An 18,338-nucleotide genomic window follows, 5' to 3' on the forward strand; every position below is an offset into this window, starting at 1 on the left:
TTTAAAACCATTCTTCTGCCACTGCCACCATACACTGCCACTAAACACACAACTATAGACGAAAATACACTGAAGTGGGAGTTTTTTTTGCGAATATCTTAGAAACTAAGGCTGACCGCCAGTTATATGTATAGGAACAAGTTGTTCAAAATGTTGCACTTTTGAACATATTCAAAAATTATCAAAATCAGAGAGTAAGTAGCGCACCTACAACTTCACCAAATATAGTTACAATTACATCATAAATTACACAATTATATGTTCGATAATTTCAAAATTGAGATATAGATTAGAAATGACAAATAATTTTATCAGACCTCCTCTCACGTGACATAAACAGGTATATCAAACATCAGTGTATCAAATTTAAATAATAATCAATAAATGTTTGAAAAATATTTATAATACACAAATTGTTTCGAATATAACGTAGCATATATATATAAGCTGATATGTATAAATAAGATAAAAGTAAACATTCATCAATAATGACTATATGTCAATAAAAAACAGAAGTTTGTTATATATAAGCTTTTGTTGATTTGTCTTGCTACTTTTTAAATACTAAAAGTTTAATATTTAAATTAATCCTTATGTGCTACAACAATGTTACAATCTAGGTATGTTATGAATTTCGTAATGCGAAGTAAGCGATGGATGTAAGGGGTTCTCAAACATTCATTCACTTGTTTTTATAATTCAGAACCCCTGACCTGTCATAAACAACGAAGATGGCTTAAGGTAGACTCGTTATCTGTTAATTCTTTTAACGTTGACATGATGTGTGTTATTATCCACAAGGTTTTTCGTTTCGTTTAATGAAGAATTAAATTTGTTTGCAATTATGGCTCAAGCGAAACTTCACTCACAGGAAGAAACAAGTAGCACACTTAACGATAAAGAGAAGGAGGCTGACGAAAAAGAAGGTATAGTTTTGAAATAGTTTCAAAAGTATTAAACCCATTATCACTTCCGTTAAAATGTATAAGCTATTATTGATTAATGTCATAATATTACATTAAAAATATTTCGTTCGGTTTAAAGTAATTATATTTTGGTTATACGTAATTGAAAAATGTCACATGTATTATTCAAACAAGTGTCTTTATTATTATAACATTATTTACAAACGAATTTTTTTAGGTTCAACAACAGTCCTAGAATGTGCAGTCTGCCTTCAACCATGTATATATCCTGCAAGATTACCTTGCAATCATATATATTGTTACCTCTGTGTCAAAGGTGTTGCGAATCAAAGCAAAAGATGTCCCATGTGTCGTCAAGAAATTCCTCCTGATTTTCTTAATAGACCACAGCTGGTAGAAGTAGATGAAGCACAAAAGGAATCAGAACATTTTGAAGAAGAATACCAATGGTTTTACGAAGGTAGAAATGGTACAGTATCTTTTATTACCCAAATTTATTTTATTTTTTAGCTACAAATAAGATAATTCTTATAAATATAATTTATTAAATATAAATATATCTACACAAATATACATATATGTATGTCATAGATGTTATGCACAAAGATATAAAAACACGAATTAAAGAATTAAATTATTAAGATAATAAGGTAATATACTTCAAATTACAAATAAAATCAATGTTACTAGAACATTAAAGGTGAAAAGTAAATAACTTCATTATTTGTTAAAAACATGTGATGAAGTATAGAGAAGTTTATATCATACCCCTTCATAGGTTGGTGGAAATATGATTCAAGGACTAGCCAGGATTTGGAAGCTATTTACAACCTAGGTAGCACCCAATGTGAAATTTTAATTTGTGGCATGCTTTATATAATTGACTTTAAAAACAATTGTCAGTATAGAAAATATCAACCATATTATAAACGTAACATTAAGCGTGATAGAAAAGATGCACCTTGCAAGGGTGTTTCGGGAATAAAATAAATTGTAATTGCATCTTTTATATCTTTTTAAATATGATTGGCATAAAGTGTTTTTGATTGTATTTATACCTTATATAACCATTCATAGAACTATCCATAGTATTATGCACAATATACCTGTTATAAATTTTCATGTAAAATATTGTATGATGTAAAAAGTATAAGGATTTCCATTATTTTGTTATAAAAGGATTACAATTTAGTTTCCATGTATATTTGTAATAAAACTTCTGTATTCCAGAATACAAGTTATTTTTCTTTGTAAATTCCCCAGCTGAAACACTTAACATTTGTTTATGTAATCATTCTGATTCTGATTCTGATTCTGATTCTGATTCTGATTCTGATTCTGATTCTGATTCTGATTCTGATTCTGATTCTGATTCTGATTCTGATTCTGATTCTGATTCTGATTCTGATTCTGATTCTGATTCTGATTCTGATTCTGATTCTGATTCTGATTCTGATTCTGATTCTGATTCTGATTCTGATTCTGATTCTGANTTCCGATTCTGATTCTGATTCCGATACTGATTCTGATTCCGATACTGATTCTGATTCCGATACTGATTCTGATTCCGATACTGATTCTGATACTGATTCCGATTGTGACACTGATTCCGACTCTGACTATGATTCTGATTCTCATACTCACCCTTACCCTAACCCTGACTCTGACTCTGACTCTGACTCCAACTCTGATTTTGATTCTATGGACAACATAACTTGTGTAATTTTGAATTACATTGTTACAGGTTGGTGGCAATATGATCAACGTACAAGTCATGAATTAGAAACTGCATATAAACAAGGCAAACGGAATTGTGAATTATTGATCGCAGGATTTCTTTATATTGCTGATTTTGGTTCAATGCTTCAATTACGTAGAAATGATCCTTCTAGGCGAAGAAAAATTAAACGTGATTTATATAATGTACCAAAAAAAGGAGTAGCAGGTTTAAGATTAATTAATCAAGATGAAGAAATCACTAGAGAAGTAAGGGGAGCAGAAAGACCAGCTAGTCCTGCAAGTGATGATATGGGTATAATAATTACTAAAATCAGTTGTTTGTTGAAGTTTTAATTGTACTTGTAAGAGCTTTGTAATGATTATTAGCATTATATATATGGGTAATGTAACTTTTTGTTTAAAGGCACCGGAGATGGTACAAATACTCCAGTACCTCCAAGTAATACACCACAAACCCCAGCTGGTGGAACAGCAAGTGGTGATGCTACACCTCTAAATGACAGAATGGAACAAAGAGACTCTTTACATCAGGTATTAGAACAAATGCGTTCCTTAGTTCTGAGAGAACATTTATCTTCAGATACAGATGATGAATTAGAGGAAGATGAAGGAAGTGAATCACCTTCCACTCATCCTACATTATAATGACTACAAACATCTAATATTTCCTATTCATCAAATGAAGATCATTTTTAAAAAGTTTAATTTATTGAAATAAATGTGCATCCTATTAAATGAAAAATATAGTATAATAAACTCATGTACATGTTCAAAGATGCAGAACATTTATATATGTGATGTACTGACATGCAATCTGTACATTGCTCTGTGATGCTTATTAAAAACAAAACAATTAAGTACAATTAAGTCTTTCACAACTAAATATTCAGTGGATGATCATTTTAAATATTCTTTTGCATATTACGAATGTTCAGGCTTTATAAATGTATATATTAGTAATTTTACACTTTTTATCATCTCCTTAAAAAATGTTCTCCAGGAAAGAAATATCATTCCATGTTCCTGTACTTTAATATTGATTCTACTTAATTCATGTTTATGTAATTTTCATAATTATTGTAAATTATGTTATGTCGTAACTTTAGGTTATTGAAAATAATTAAGAATATTTAAAATTTTTTTGTATCCTAAAAAATAACAATAATCTGTTTTTGCACATAAAATGTTAATATATTCTGAAATTTAGCAATATTTTCTTATTTATACGTTCGATATAATTAGCGCACTGCCATCTTTTTTGCATTTGTTATCAGCATTTCTTATATTAATCTTTTAAATTGATGCACATCGAAAAGTAACATAATTTTCATTCAACTTGTTAATATTATCGTTAAAAATAAAGTGGACATTTGTTAAAAAATCATAGCGTTTCTCGTGCATTGTATATAATTTTACTATAATGGTGATAATACCATCGATTCTAGTAATATAAAAATATTTTTTACCGAATAGTTTTTACACCTCCAGTATTTAAAAATTTAGATGTAAAAAGAAATTATAAATACTAAAATAATTATGCAAACTTTTATTTGAATATTTTTACAAATATTATAAACAACGAAAATTAAAAATATATAATAATCTTTTAATAAAAAAAAGATATGTGTAATATTAAATAAATAATTAATTTTAGATATATTATATAAGAATCTTCAATTTTTCATGATAAATGAAATGAGCATATGTTAGGTACTTTCTTGTACTTTTATTCTTTTATTTTTTTGTTATTTTTACCGAATTACAAAATATATTACTATTTTTCTGATAACATTATGCTTCAAATTCTTACTTCTTTTTAAATAAAATAAGATAGATTCATTCTTTCTAGACTAAAGCATATTCATATAACATTAAGTTTCTCTTTCATTATAGATCTAAATCGCTAATTATTTTAGTATTAGATTTCATTCAAATTTCATATTTTCAAACGCAATATACAGTATTATAAAAACAATTGAGAAAATTTACGCATCCCCTTGTTTACAATAACTTGACAATCAGGAACTTAATTATAGCTTTGAAGTTGTAAATCATAACGAGTGATTCAAGAGTTTATTTCCGTTCTTGTTTAACACTGATTTGAATGATTGTTAATTTATTATGATTTTCGTAACGAACCGTAAATATGATGTAATGCAAGTGTCCCTTTTCCGAAATTGTGATGTTTTAACTCTGTTTCACTCGTTCTTTTTTAAAAAATAAAAAATTAAATGAATTTTCTAACTACTTTTCTCTGTTATAATGTCGCACCAACACCTAGTGGGCTTGCGTCGCAGTGCAACTCGGTCTCGTCACAAGAGGAATAGATTGCCAGAACTGCTGAAACGACTAATATAAGTAATTTCGTGTACATGCATTTCAGCATGTTCAAATACATATAAACAAGACATTCTTCTGAAGTACATAAATTGTGCCGAGAATTTGCGACAACCGAAAACTTCTTTACAGATCTTAAAAAGATAAGAGTAAGATCTGTATTTTCTAATATTAGCTGATATTAGGCATTCTAAATACCCTATTTGAATTTGTAAAATATAATTTTCTATCAATCTTTTAACATAATTTACTATCGTGTACTTCATATTTATTATGTCAGTATTATGATATAGTATAGTATCATGATATCAATTACATGTACTTATATTCGAATTAACATTTGAATCAACATCAGTTTGATTAAATTCCCACACAACATATAGATACTCTATTTAGGGATTAAATACATTTTATATACTTTTGATGAGATTGCCAAAAAAGCTTTAAAACTTGACTAAAATCATGTGCAAATTATATACAAATATAGTTCTGATAGAGACAAGAGAATTTTCCTTATCTGATGTGATTACAATAATGTTACTTAAAGAAAATATTTTGATAGCCCTGCAAAATTATTTAAATTATGGAAGATTTTAATGGAGTATATTTTATAAAAAAAATTATGTAATGCAATTTTGTAAAAATAATTTTTAAAAACATGTATTGTAATGATTCTTAAGAATTAAAAATATATGCTTTTATATATATGTATATATATGAATATATGTATAGTAGCATATAGAAAAGTATATATGCATATATAAATATATATGTATGTATATTACATAGTTGTCATATTTATTTCTAGTAACACACATATATGATAATATTAAAAAAACATATTTTTCATGAACAGTTAATATTTCACCGTAATATTTTATTTGAAAATGTAATAAAAATATTTATAAGGAATTTTACAAATAAAAATTACTATTTTCGCAATTATACTAATATATTTAGTAAATATTATTATGCATATTTGAAAAGAATATTAAATTAAAATTCATTTATATCTTTTTTGACAATATTAAATATATAGAACGTATCTTAAACGGCATATAATTTAAATTTTCGCGCCATCTAATCATTTCAAAATAATGTTCAAGAAAACTTCCGTGGGCGTAACGAGAAGCCGGTCAACCGCCAGATTCTGATGTTATATGTGAAAGAGAAATTTTGTGGAAAAGATAGTGATTATTTAATTTCTAATTAAATGAATGAAAAAAAATGTCTTTGATACTTTAATTGTATTAACTGAGGTTTGTATTACATGTAGCTTTACATTTAGTTGTAATATTGATATACCTTTTTTTATACGCAGTATCATATAAAGAATATCGGTTTAGATGCATGTACATTTGCAATTGATGAATGTGATCTACATATTTAATATTAGAAATAGAACAAACAGTAGCATATGTGAAAAGAAGTTTTATGTAAGTTTTTATTATATTACATTCAAATGAGTAAGGAGTCAAATAATTTAACAGAATATGAAACGGTTACGTGATACCTTTTGATACAATATGGTAAAAATAAAAAAAATTGTTTATATCGGTAACTTTTAAAATTATATACATAAGAAGTAATGCCGTTAGGAAAGGTATATAAGAATAGAAATAATTATCCGATCTCATTATTTGATAAGTCGCGGCTAAGGTGGCCTACTTCCCGATAACGGTTAGAATCGAGTAAAATCACTTTTGAGGTATCTAACAAAAGTTTTGTATTTCAGATTACACAATATCGCCTATCTAATGAAATAAAAATTAAAAAAATATATAAGAAAATACAAATTTGTATTATACAAAAAATTATATAACACAATGAGCATAAAACAAAATTCAGAGTTGATTATTTTTGTGACTCATATTGAACCATGCCATACATTCCTCAGAATATGGGGTCAAATTGATAAAAATTCTGGAACATGTGTAGAACGTATGATTTTACCCCTTGTTGAACAATTTACTAGACGTCAAACCTGTGTTAAAACTGAGTCAACCAGTTTGCGCATAAATGCTCTTTGCTGTGCTAAATTTCAAAATGATGGATATTATCGAGCAAGAATAAAGCATATAAATAATATTGATAATACTGTGCTTTTGCATTTCATCGATTATGGTAATCTTGAATTGTTTTCAATACAAGAAATACATTTACTTGACGATATACCTGGTACTGAACCTTTACGATCTTTTCCACCTGTGGCGTTTCAATTTACATTAATGAATTTATTACCTGCAAATGGTCATTGGTCTAACGAAGTAATTGAGTCAATTCAGAAGACTCTAATGTACAATGAATATAAAATTATGATTCGTACTATAACCAATAGTGATAATTTTATTAAACTTGTGTACAATAATGAGGATTTCAGTGAATTGTTAATCAAGAGAAACGTAGCAAAAAGAGCAACATTGCTAGAAATGTATAGGTATTTATTTTATTTTGATATCTATAAAATAAATATTTTTATATCATATTGCTTTTGTAATTATTATTCACAATCTTATGTTTGTGTCACTCATAATTTTGCATTTTATTATCAATTATAAGTTTAAAATATTGACTTTCATATTATTTACTAAATTATATTTAATTATACTTAATAAAATGTTGCTGAGAATTTGGAAGAATTTAAAGACATTACTCTTATTAAAGCTTTTATATATCTTTCTAGTTCAAGAGGTATAACAGACCCTGAATTGCTATTATATGAAAAAGATCTGAATTCATTAAATTCTGCTGAAAATGAAGTTGAAGAATTTCAACAAAATGTTTGTTCATGCTGTGCAGCTCAGAAAAAGCATACGATGCACGCCTCTGTTCAAGAAGCTCTTGTATTTAAGTCTCGCGTTTTGGATGTATCATCAAAGTATGATGTATATGTTTCATTTGTAGAAGATGGTCCATATAAGTTTTCTGTGCAACTTCAAAGTACCACTCAGATATTGCGCGCGCTCATGAGAGATATTAACAGTCATCCTCTAGAGCCATTACAAGAACCTCCATTACCTGGATCAGTATGTCTAGGTCGTTATACGCGAGATAAGGTGTTATGCAGAGCTGTTGTAATGTCTGTTATGGAAAATAAGTGTAAACTTTACTATGTCGATTTTGGTCACACGGAAGTGTTACCATACACAGATATTTTCAAGTTACCACCTCACTTTATTAATCCTAGAGTGCTTTCTATTCGGTTCACATTAAGCGGTGTACACGAATTAAATGTTACAGGTACAATGAAAGAATATTTTAAACAAGTACTAGCAGGAAAGCTCCTTGTTTTGCATGTCTGCCCACCAGAGGGACCACCTTTAATACAATATGGAGACTTATATGTTAATGGAAAAAACATAAAAGACATTCTTAGAGAAGCATTTCCACCTCCAGTTATGCTGACAACTATAAATTGTTTTACATACCAAACACCAAAACCATTATTAGTAGAAGATGTAGTAAATGTCTATGTTTCGTTTGTGGAATCTTATAAAAAATTTTTTGTACGACTTGAGGATTATGTACCATCTCTTGAATTAATAATGAATGATTTAGCAAATTTTTGTACATCTGCACCTACTTTAAGTCTAGCAGAATTAAAGGTTGGTCTTCCTTGTGCTGCTTTATATGATGATCAATGGTATAGAGCACAGATTGAGAGCATAAATGGAGAAAAAGTAAGAGTCTTATATGTAGATTATGGTAATGAAGAAACTGTAACTTTAAAGTCCCTTCGTTCAATTCGTGCCGACTTAGTCAAAACATTGCCAGCACAAGCTATAAAATGTACTTTGCATGGTTATCGAGTGATTGAACCTACTCAAGAGACTCACAATCGGTTTGAGTCGTATACTTTGGAGAAACGCTTCCATATAAAAGTTGTAGATGTAACTTCTAATGGTCTAGTGGTAGATTTATATGAAAAAGAGCACAACATGAATATTATTTCTGAATTGTTTCATATAGTTCCAGTTGAACATGTAAAAAATCAGTACTCTTTTAAACTGATTTTGAAAACTGATGGAAATGAGGATATAAGTAAATGGCATAAAAAGAATCAATCAATATCACTGCACCAAACACATAACAGTAGTACTGATCAAGAAAAGAATAAGATTAAAATTTTGAAAAATGAATCAAGTAATAATTTTCATCATAATGATTCACAAAATGAAAAATTTAACAGAGATGAGTCTTCTAATAATCATAGTACAAAAGATAAATGGAGCAATAGTAATGGAGCAAGACATGATGGTAATGATTCGTCTAAAATCGGGAAAGGTACCAGAGGTAATAGAAATAAAGATTCAGATACATCATTTAAGAGCAATACCAAACATGGAAAAAGTAGTACTAATCGTGGTAGTTGTTCTAGACGTGGAGACATTTCTGAAAGAATGCAAAGTAACAAATGCAGTGATAGAAATAACGACGGAAATTATAAAAGTGGGAAAACAAATGGCGATCATGATAGTAATAAATTTAAAGAAAGAAAAGGACAAGGATATAGGCTTGTACAAAATAAGTTAAACATCGTTAATTATACCAATGATGAAAAAAGACAAAATTCTATGAAACATACAAATGAAGTTTATATTCCACGTCATCTTATAACTATTGGAGTTATAAAATCTTCTGAAGTAGTTGTTGTAAATAGTCTCTGTAACTTTTTTTTACAAATAAATTCTGATTATATTGCTTTAGAGACTATGATGGAAAATATTCAATTAATATATCAAAATGGAGGAGGGTTACTAGAAAAATCTGACATAGTTCAGGGCACATATTGCATTGCTCAGTATTCAAAAGACCTAAAATGGTATAGAGCTGTAATCAAATTCATTAAAGAAAATAGTGCAACTGTACAATTCATAGATTATGGCAATATGGAAACAGTTACATTTGATAAAATGAAACCCATAAAAAAGGAATTTTTGAAACTCCCAATACAAGCTATACATTGTAAACTATTTGGTGTAAAGGATGATAATTTTAAGTCAAACAATATAAAAGCTTTTGAGAATTTAGTTATTAATAAAGCTGTAGAAGCAGAATTTATAGGTGAAGAAAATGGTATGTACAGTGTCTTATTGAGAAGAATGTCTGATAATGGGCAAACAGAGATTTTTATAAATAGAGAATTTTGTGAGGATACCAAACAAGAGAATATAACTAAATGGACTACAATTCCATATGCACCTGAAACTAAAAAAGACGTAATTATTACATGGTTTACAAATCCCAATAATTTTTATTGTCAAATACTCGATAATGAAAACGAATTTAAGTTTATGATGAATGAAATTCAGAGGATATATGTTACTAAAAAACCAATTTCATATATGTTACAGGTGATTATTTGATTTGGATGATTTAGAATTTCCGTTTATTACATATATTATAAACAGATTTTCATAAATATCTTTAGGTTGGATCTCCAGTAGTAGCAATATTCTCTGATGATGGAGCTTTTTATCGTGCAGAAATCATTGAATTAAATAAATCAAATGGTCATCTTATTCAGTACATAGATTTTGGAAATAGTGCTATAGTTCATCCTCAGAACATTTATCCAGTAGAAAAGGAATTAATGCGTCTTCCTAAACAAGCTGTCCAATGTTCATTGCTAAATGTTGCTCCACTAGATGGAGTTGATTGGTCTGAAGCAAATACAAAAGAAATTGATAATTGCTTTAATGTTGACAATTGCACGTGTGTTTTTCACGACAAAAAAGATGATAAATATTTAATATCGTTAATTAATAACGGAAACGATGTAGCTAAGATGTTAGCGAAACTAAATCTTGCATCACTATCCAATTCAGGTACTGAATCAGATGTTGATGTTATAGGTAAGATAATTTTTTATATATCTTTTTTATAATTTATTTATATCTGATTTAAACAGTTTCTAAAAATAAAATTAAATAATTCGTTTTCTTTTTAAAAGTAGGCAAAAGAATCTTTAATGAAAAATATTAAACGTGTCTTATATTTTCTAATATATTTTTTTAAATGTACCAATATAATTATATAATTTTATTTTATAAAAGTGTACCTCTTACAATTTTATATATATAACGTACGCACATATATTAAATGTTAATAATAGAGCTAATACAAATAACATGGAATAATTGATTAATATAACATTGAATCTTATTTTAAGATTTTAGCATAATAAAAAATTACAAAAAGTATAATCCTATTTTAATTTGCATTTTAGAAGAAGATATATATTAAAAAGAATAAGTAAAAACGATTAAATATGTTTCATGAACAAAAATGTAAAACATGATTAAACATACTTACATATGATTAATTTTAATAATAATCAAGAAATATATAATATGCAGCATTATTTTACTTTCAGATAATAATACTTTAACACCAATAATTAAATCTAACATAAGAAGAGTGGATATAAATCTCTTAAATGGTCAAGCACTTCGAGTAAAAGTTTCAAGTGTTCAAAATATATCAGAATTCTATGTACAATTACCTTCAGCTACTGAATGTGAAGATATAATTAATACATACATGGCTGAAAAAAATCTTGAGGTACGTTTACACACATGCAAATATATTTAATTACATTATTAAATAAAAATATCATGAATAGTAATCTAAGTAGATATTGCATGAGTACATTATTTATGATTATATATCTATCTATCTATGTATATGTATGAATCTATCTATTGTATTATCCGTTTTTTCACGATTAGATCATATTTAATCATTTTTCATGATTATGTACCTATCTATTATATTACACTGCAAGTACATAGTATTCATGTACTTACAGTGTAAGATGAATAGATAAATGCAGGTTTAATTTTATATTTAATGCATGGAAGTTACTGATATGTAAAAATTATTGTTCAGTAGACCTAATTTATTTATACATCTGTTAATAAGAAATATTATGATCTTTCTAAATTTAGTTAGAATATTAAATTTATAAAGTTGAGAGAAAAAATATCTTTAAACAAAAAATTGTTAAAACAATGCTTTAAACATAAAATTAACTTAATTATGTTATTAAAATTTAAAGAGTACATATTTTAATGCATGAGTTACGAACTATTTGTACTGATATGTGATTATTATTAATATTTATGCTAATTAATTGAAGTGGTTTAATTACTATTGCAATTGTTCCTTTTTATTATGTACCTTTGATTGCGATATTAAAAAATTGGAAAAGATTATAACAAACTAATCCTCAGACTAACAAAAATTATTATAAGAGAAACTATGCAATTACTGAATTATCAATCTATTACTAATCTTCATTATTCTAATCATATGTCCTTTGTTATTGTCTTTTATATGTCTTTCATTGCACGATGTATGGTATTAATAACTTAATCAAAGTAAAATTTATCTTCCTTGTGCTGTACTGACACTTTCTTCTACCAAGTTATGTGTTCAGTGTATTTAATATATTTATACATTTATCATACACAGTAATATCTCTGCCATTTTGTATTTTGATTAATGGACCTGTATTTGATTAATAATTTGTAAATAAAATGTATTTTATAAAGTAAGAAGAGGTAAGTTTATGTATTTTGTGCAGTACTACAATCATAGAATTGCATTATATTCATTACCTATTATTAGAGTACTTATATTAAAACAAATATATGAAGTCATGTTGAGCACATTAATAGTATAAATACAAAATTCATTTCAAATTTATTTAGAAAATTTTATCTAACTTTTAGCATTTTGTGTATTTTAAAATTTTTATCTTTTTTATAAGAATAAATATTTAGATATTTTTAACTTTAAATATATTTATTTTACATAATAAACTCTGTGTATTTTTAAAATTAATATTTTTGTTAATTAATGTTTTTGTGTTGTTATTTTTATTTCTATATACTCACTTATATAATACATTCGTAATTTACTATGTTAATAGAAGTAAATATTTCATTCTCCTTATTCTATGTTATGTCTAACATTGCATGTTAATTTCTCATTTTTTTTTTATAAATATATTGAATACATATATCTAATCATTTCTGCAATGTGTAGTATTTTGATACTAATAAAAATAAGATTATATTTAATCAGTAACTTATCTCTATTTATATTTCAAGTTTCTATAAAAAATTAGGCTAAAAATTATTTATCAAAATAATTTCAATTGAAGATCATATCAAGAGTAGTATGAAACTAATATCATTATAATATTTTTTAAAATTAAACTTGTGCATAAAAATTTAAGTAAATTTACAATATTGGTAAGGATAAGTATGGCAATGGCAGGTGATGCAACGATTATCAAGCCATGAGATATGCCCAGGCACAGGTTGTTTGGTTTATTCAAATGGAGTTTGGAGACGGGCGGTAATCAGTAGCCATTCACAATCCACGGGCTTCAATGTAAAATTCATTGATACTGGAGCATACCATGAAATTCTGTCAGATAGTGTGAGTTTTGCAAAAAAGAAAAATACAAAAGCAAGATCAATGTAAATGCTAAATTCAATTTATGTATAGATAATGTAACATTGCTAGGAGTAGAAGTTACTTAATACCATACTTGCTGTATTGAAGAATGTTAATGCAATGATAGAATTCATTTTAGCGAATTAAAGATTTATAGCAGAACTAAAGTAGTTTTTATTTATGTTAAGATTATTAATTTCTTATGTATAAATCTTTAAATTAATAGTATATTGCTTCATACTAACCAATGCGCTTGATTAAATATTTGAAATATTTAGTATGATATATTCATTATAATAAAAATATCCTTATATTATTTGCTTTTACATCGTCTTTGTTTAATAAAAACTTTTGATTATTATTATAACTTTTTAATTTAGGTATTAGCTTTACCAGGAGAACTTTCTGTAATGCAGTACCAATCAATTAAATGTTCCCTTATAAAAAATATTATTTCTGAGACAGATACTAGATTCAAAGAAATGATTGAGGGAAGAGAAGTAATTATAAGTGTGGAAGAAATCGACAATAATAGGTAAATTTAATCTTCAGCTTGTTATAAATTGTTATTAGAATATTTTTCTAGTAATGAACAAAATATAATTTTGTTTCATGTTCTTTTATAAAATTCAGAGAAATTGGTAGTGTGAATACAGAGAAATCTATGATATGATACTACCCTAATAAGTGAATAGAAAATGAAGTCATTCATAGTCATTTGATCAGTGCTTTTTTTTTTAAATGTAAATTAAAATTTTTAGTGATAAATGATTCATGTATCATTAATCCATCAAATTCATATCCATCCTGCATATGAGTTTGAAGAACAGTAATGATGCTAATTCTGCAAAATTTTAATTAAAAGAAATTGTACTCAGTTAGTTTGGTAGTATCACAATGCAATTATCCATCCTAATTATGATTTTATTCATTTAATTTTATTTTTGCAGACTTATCGTAAAATTATTTGACCTAAATGGTTGTAAAATAAAGATTCTCGAAAGGTCAGATGAAAAATTATTACCAATATGTCCATTGCCTATTCTTTGTTCTACTCAAGAAGTAATAGTGGCACATGTAAATCACTCTGGTAGTATCTGGCTAAAATGTACTGAAAACTACGAAATGGAGAAAAGTTTACTTCGTGCACTCAATAAGTATTATCCTATTTCCGGAAAAATAATAAGACCGAAGGTGGGTCGCTTATGCGCTGTGAGAAGCAGTAATGGTCAGTGGTATCGAGCTAAGATTATAAGTCATTCTGAGAAAGGAGTTTGTATAAATTACCTTGATTTTGGCACTTCTGTCTGTGTGCCCCATAATAGAGTAATGGTGTTAGATTCACAGTTTTATACACCATACCAGTTAGCTATTAATGTCTCACTATCAGTAATAATTAAGGGTACAGTATTTGAACAATCAGATATATTAGAACATCATTTGGTGAAGAAACTTCTTACCTGCGTTTTTTATAATGTTGACAAAAGATGGGTAGTGGAGTTGCTACATAATGGGGAGAAGTTCAGTAGCAAATTCCGTTCTCTTAATTTAACATCAGAACAAAAGATATATGGAATAAGAGAATCTGGAATTTATAATATGGCAGAGGGTTGTAAATATAAAGTCTCTGTAGCTCATGCAGATTCACCTAGTCAGTTCTGGCTTCACTATGCAGATGATATCGTAGATTTTCATAGTAAACACATGCAACTTCAACATGATGCACTTACATTTCCAGAGGTAGATGGAGTATTAGAAGAAGGAAGTCTATGCATTGTTTTGAACACTATAAGTAATTACTGGTTTAGGGCACAGGTACTCGATGCCGATGAAGATATCACCACTGTTCGATTTATCGATCATGGAAATACAGATACCATCAATAATAAATCTGGAAAGATTCGACAGTTGTCAGATGAGTGGAAAGAAATAAAGGGATATGCAATTAAATGCAGATTAGATGTTATTCCTGCAGAAACAGAAGATTGGAATTCTGCAATTTGTAAAAAATTCGAAAGTTTAGTAAAAATTGATGGGCCTGTGGAAGCCATGGTAATAGCAAATAGTGTTCCAAAACGAGTAGACTTGTTAATAAATGGTAAAAGTGTTAGTGAAATGTTAGTCGAAGATCATCATGCTGTAAAGATTCATACAGAAGAAGAATTAATAGATGAAATAGTTGACGTTGAATTGGATCCCTATTCTGCTTTTGTAAGTCACATTAACTCTCCAAATGAGTTTTGGGTTCAAGAAGAAAAATCTGTTGGTAATTTAGAAATTATGACTGATAGATTTCTTGTAGCACATATGTTTCCCAAAGTGGATGAAATTAAAGAAAATTTATTGTGTGTTGCTAAATATCCTGAAGATGATTGTTGGTATAGGGCACGTGTTGTATCACACAGTGATAGTGCTACACGAGTTATATATATAGATTATGGAAATTCAGCTACCTCAACCGAAATACGTGCTATACCGCCAGATCTTGCAGATATACCTCCTCTATCAAGAAAATGTCGTTTAATTATGCCAGAAGGGATTACGAAATGGTCAGAAAAAGCTTGTAAGGAATTTGTAACATTAGCAGCTGATGGAGCAACTATATTTTTGTTAGACGTAATTGATGAAGGTGAAACATCATCGGTAAAATTAACACTAGATGGTAAAAATGTAACAGATATGCTTGCAAACTTTTGTGAACGTCAATCATCGATCATAGAGAACCGATTATCTCCTTTGGGTGAAGAAAATTTACCAAATGTATTTGTTAGTTGCATCAATTCACCTGATGAATTCTGGATTCAAGCAGAAAGCAACACTACAGATTTAAATACAATGTTAGAGAAATTACAAGCAGCACCTAGTTTCCTTCTATTAAGTATATTTGACATTGGTACTATTTGTGCTGCAAGGTATTTAGAAAATGGTCAATGGCGCAGGGCAAAAATTCTTTCACATTCTGAAAAAGGTACTGAAGTTCTGTGCATAGATTATGGCAACATAATGATTACAAATGAAACAAGGATGTTACCAGCAGATATTATAAATATCCCTCCTTTATCGAAATGTTGCTCTCTGCAAAAACCAAACAGTATAAATTCTTGGCCTTTAGATGCTTGCAAAATATTTGAAGAACTTGCTGCAGGTGGAAAAACAATGTTTCAGTTCGAGATTCTTGATGATATCAGTAATCGTCCCTCTGTTAAATTAAGTTTTAATGGGAAAAATATTGCTGATATTTTAGTACCATTTGTGCAAAATATATCTGAAGATGCTATAATAAAAGGAGTGAATGAAACAAACAAGGGAGACGACGTAGATATAAATAGATTACCAGAAAATAGTGAAAGCCAAAATCAAGAAATAGAAGAAAACACAGATAATTCATGTCTGAATACTAACTATGATGTAGAACTTACTGTAGATGACATAGTCCGAAATATGGAAGTGGATAAAGATGTACTGGATAAAAGAGAAGATGAAGATGAAGAAATTGACAAAATAACAGAAAATTTAGAACATTTAAAGACACAAGCTGAAATAGAGACATGTAGTGATAAAAATGAAATGCAAGACATTAAAATACATGCTGAAGTAAAAACTGTGAGTGAAGAAGTTTTATCAAGTACAATACAGAACGTAACATTGAATACAATTTCAGACTCATCAGATATTAAAAGTGGCTTAGAAGATGTTAAAAAAGAACAAGATAATGTAATAATATCAAAATCACAAATATGTAATACTGAAATGGAAATAAGTGAACCAAATATAAATATTCAATGTTCTGAGAGTGTTAAAGATGAAAATACATCCAACTTAAAAGAATTTGTGAGGGAACAATCTGTAGAAACACCAGGGGAAACTACAAGGAAAGATACTTCCATAAGTGTTTTAAAAGAAGAAACTAACATCTTGAGTATTGATGAAACAAAAAGATCTAGTAATAAAGACTGTTATACACGAGACACTGATGAAGTAAATGTTAATATAATGGGCTCTAAAGGTTGCTCCGATGTAAGCAATAGGCAGAATGATGAGCCATTGATCGATGTGACAGTTTCTGAAAAGATTACTGATAGCCAAGATGATGATCCTAAAATATCAGAATGATTACATACAAACACTTCACGATGCTGATACTTGTGAATGATACTAAAATTACTTCTTTGAAATGAAGGTCACTTGTTTTTTTTAGAGAGATCTACATTTAATTTAAAACTTTTTGTCTATATGAATAATATCTTGCATGAAAAAAACACAAAGATTATCATAAATACATAGAGAATAATATTAAAATGTGCTTTTACCAGAAACAAAACAGAAGCTTTCAGTAAAGGACAACATTCCTAAATGAATATTGCAGCTTTAAATATAAAAATCTGGAGTATAAAACATTATTTTTATTTTTATGCTATTTTTTATCTTTTTAGTACATAATTAAGAGCAGTAGTTTGTATTGCTTGATCAAATTACATTAAAATATAGAAATCTTTTTGTATTATAAAAGAAACTAGTTTTATAAAAAATGATAATGGAATATTCTTACAGTAATTACAATATATATTGTCTTTTAATTACAATTAGTATAATTTTCTGGTACTTCACCAAAGAATAACAAAGAATACATTTGATGTATAGTTATCCAAAACATTTTTCTGTTCCAATACAGTGTATTCTAACATAAAATAAAAAAGAGGTCAATAGTATTTCAGAGATATGTTTAGATACCTAAATGTCTATTTTAAAAAATCATATATAAATTTGATATAATATATAAAAAATATATAAATTTATATATTTTAAAATATTCATTTTGAATTGGATTTTGAATTATTAATAGGGATACATGTAATTTTCTACCTT

General features: G+C 27.7%; 2 protein-coding genes across 8 annotated transcripts; both read left to right on the plus strand.

Moving 5' to 3' along the window:
• The first annotated feature begins 299 nt into the window (after nucleotides 1–299).
• LOC122569628 (E3 ubiquitin-protein ligase RNF146) lies at nucleotides 300–5,621 on the plus strand. Of its 2 annotated transcripts, XM_043731094.1 has the most exons (6): nucleotides 311–620; nucleotides 704–926; nucleotides 1,144–1,395; nucleotides 2,671–2,958; nucleotides 3,070–3,197; nucleotides 4,948–5,621. In XM_043731094.1, exons 2-6 carry the CDS (start codon nucleotides 845–847, stop codon nucleotides 5,008–5,010), a joined length of 813 nt encoding a protein of 270 aa, XP_043587029.1. In that variant the 5' UTR covers nucleotides 311–620; nucleotides 704–844; the 3' UTR covers nucleotides 5,011–5,621. The 2 variants fall into 2 exon arrangements, with proteins under 2 accessions (XP_043586936.1, XP_043587029.1); XM_043731001.1 differs by lacking the exon at nucleotides 4,948–5,621 and having other exon boundaries at nucleotides 300–620; nucleotides 3,070–4,222.
• Nucleotides 5,622–6,123: 502 nt separating this feature from the next.
• LOC122574215 (maternal protein tudor-like) lies at nucleotides 6,124–17,781 on the plus strand. 6 transcript variants are annotated; one of them, XM_043741822.1, is made up of 9 exons: nucleotides 6,132–6,262; nucleotides 6,325–6,532; nucleotides 6,739–7,440; nucleotides 7,687–10,357; nucleotides 10,435–10,858; nucleotides 11,380–11,567; nucleotides 13,290–13,454; nucleotides 13,853–14,007; nucleotides 14,423–17,781. In XM_043741822.1, exons 3-9 carry the CDS (start codon nucleotides 6,830–6,832, stop codon nucleotides 17,583–17,585), a joined length of 7,377 nt encoding a protein of 2,458 aa, XP_043597757.1. In that variant the 5' UTR covers nucleotides 6,132–6,262; nucleotides 6,325–6,532; nucleotides 6,739–6,829; the 3' UTR covers nucleotides 17,586–17,781. The 6 variants fall into 6 exon arrangements, with proteins under 6 accessions (XP_043597513.1, XP_043597901.1, XP_043597757.1 ...); XM_043741657.1 differs by having other exon boundaries at nucleotides 6,325–6,439; XM_043741578.1 differs by lacking the exon at nucleotides 6,325–6,532 and having other exon boundaries at nucleotides 6,124–6,262.
• Nucleotides 17,782–18,338: the final 557 nt, after the last annotated feature.

Source organism: Bombus pyrosoma, linkage group LG1 (assembly GCF_014825855.1).
Source record: "Bombus pyrosoma isolate SC7728 linkage group LG1, ASM1482585v1, whole genome shotgun sequence".
Classification (NCBI taxonomy): Eukaryota; Metazoa; Arthropoda; class Insecta; order Hymenoptera; family Apidae; genus Bombus; species Bombus pyrosoma.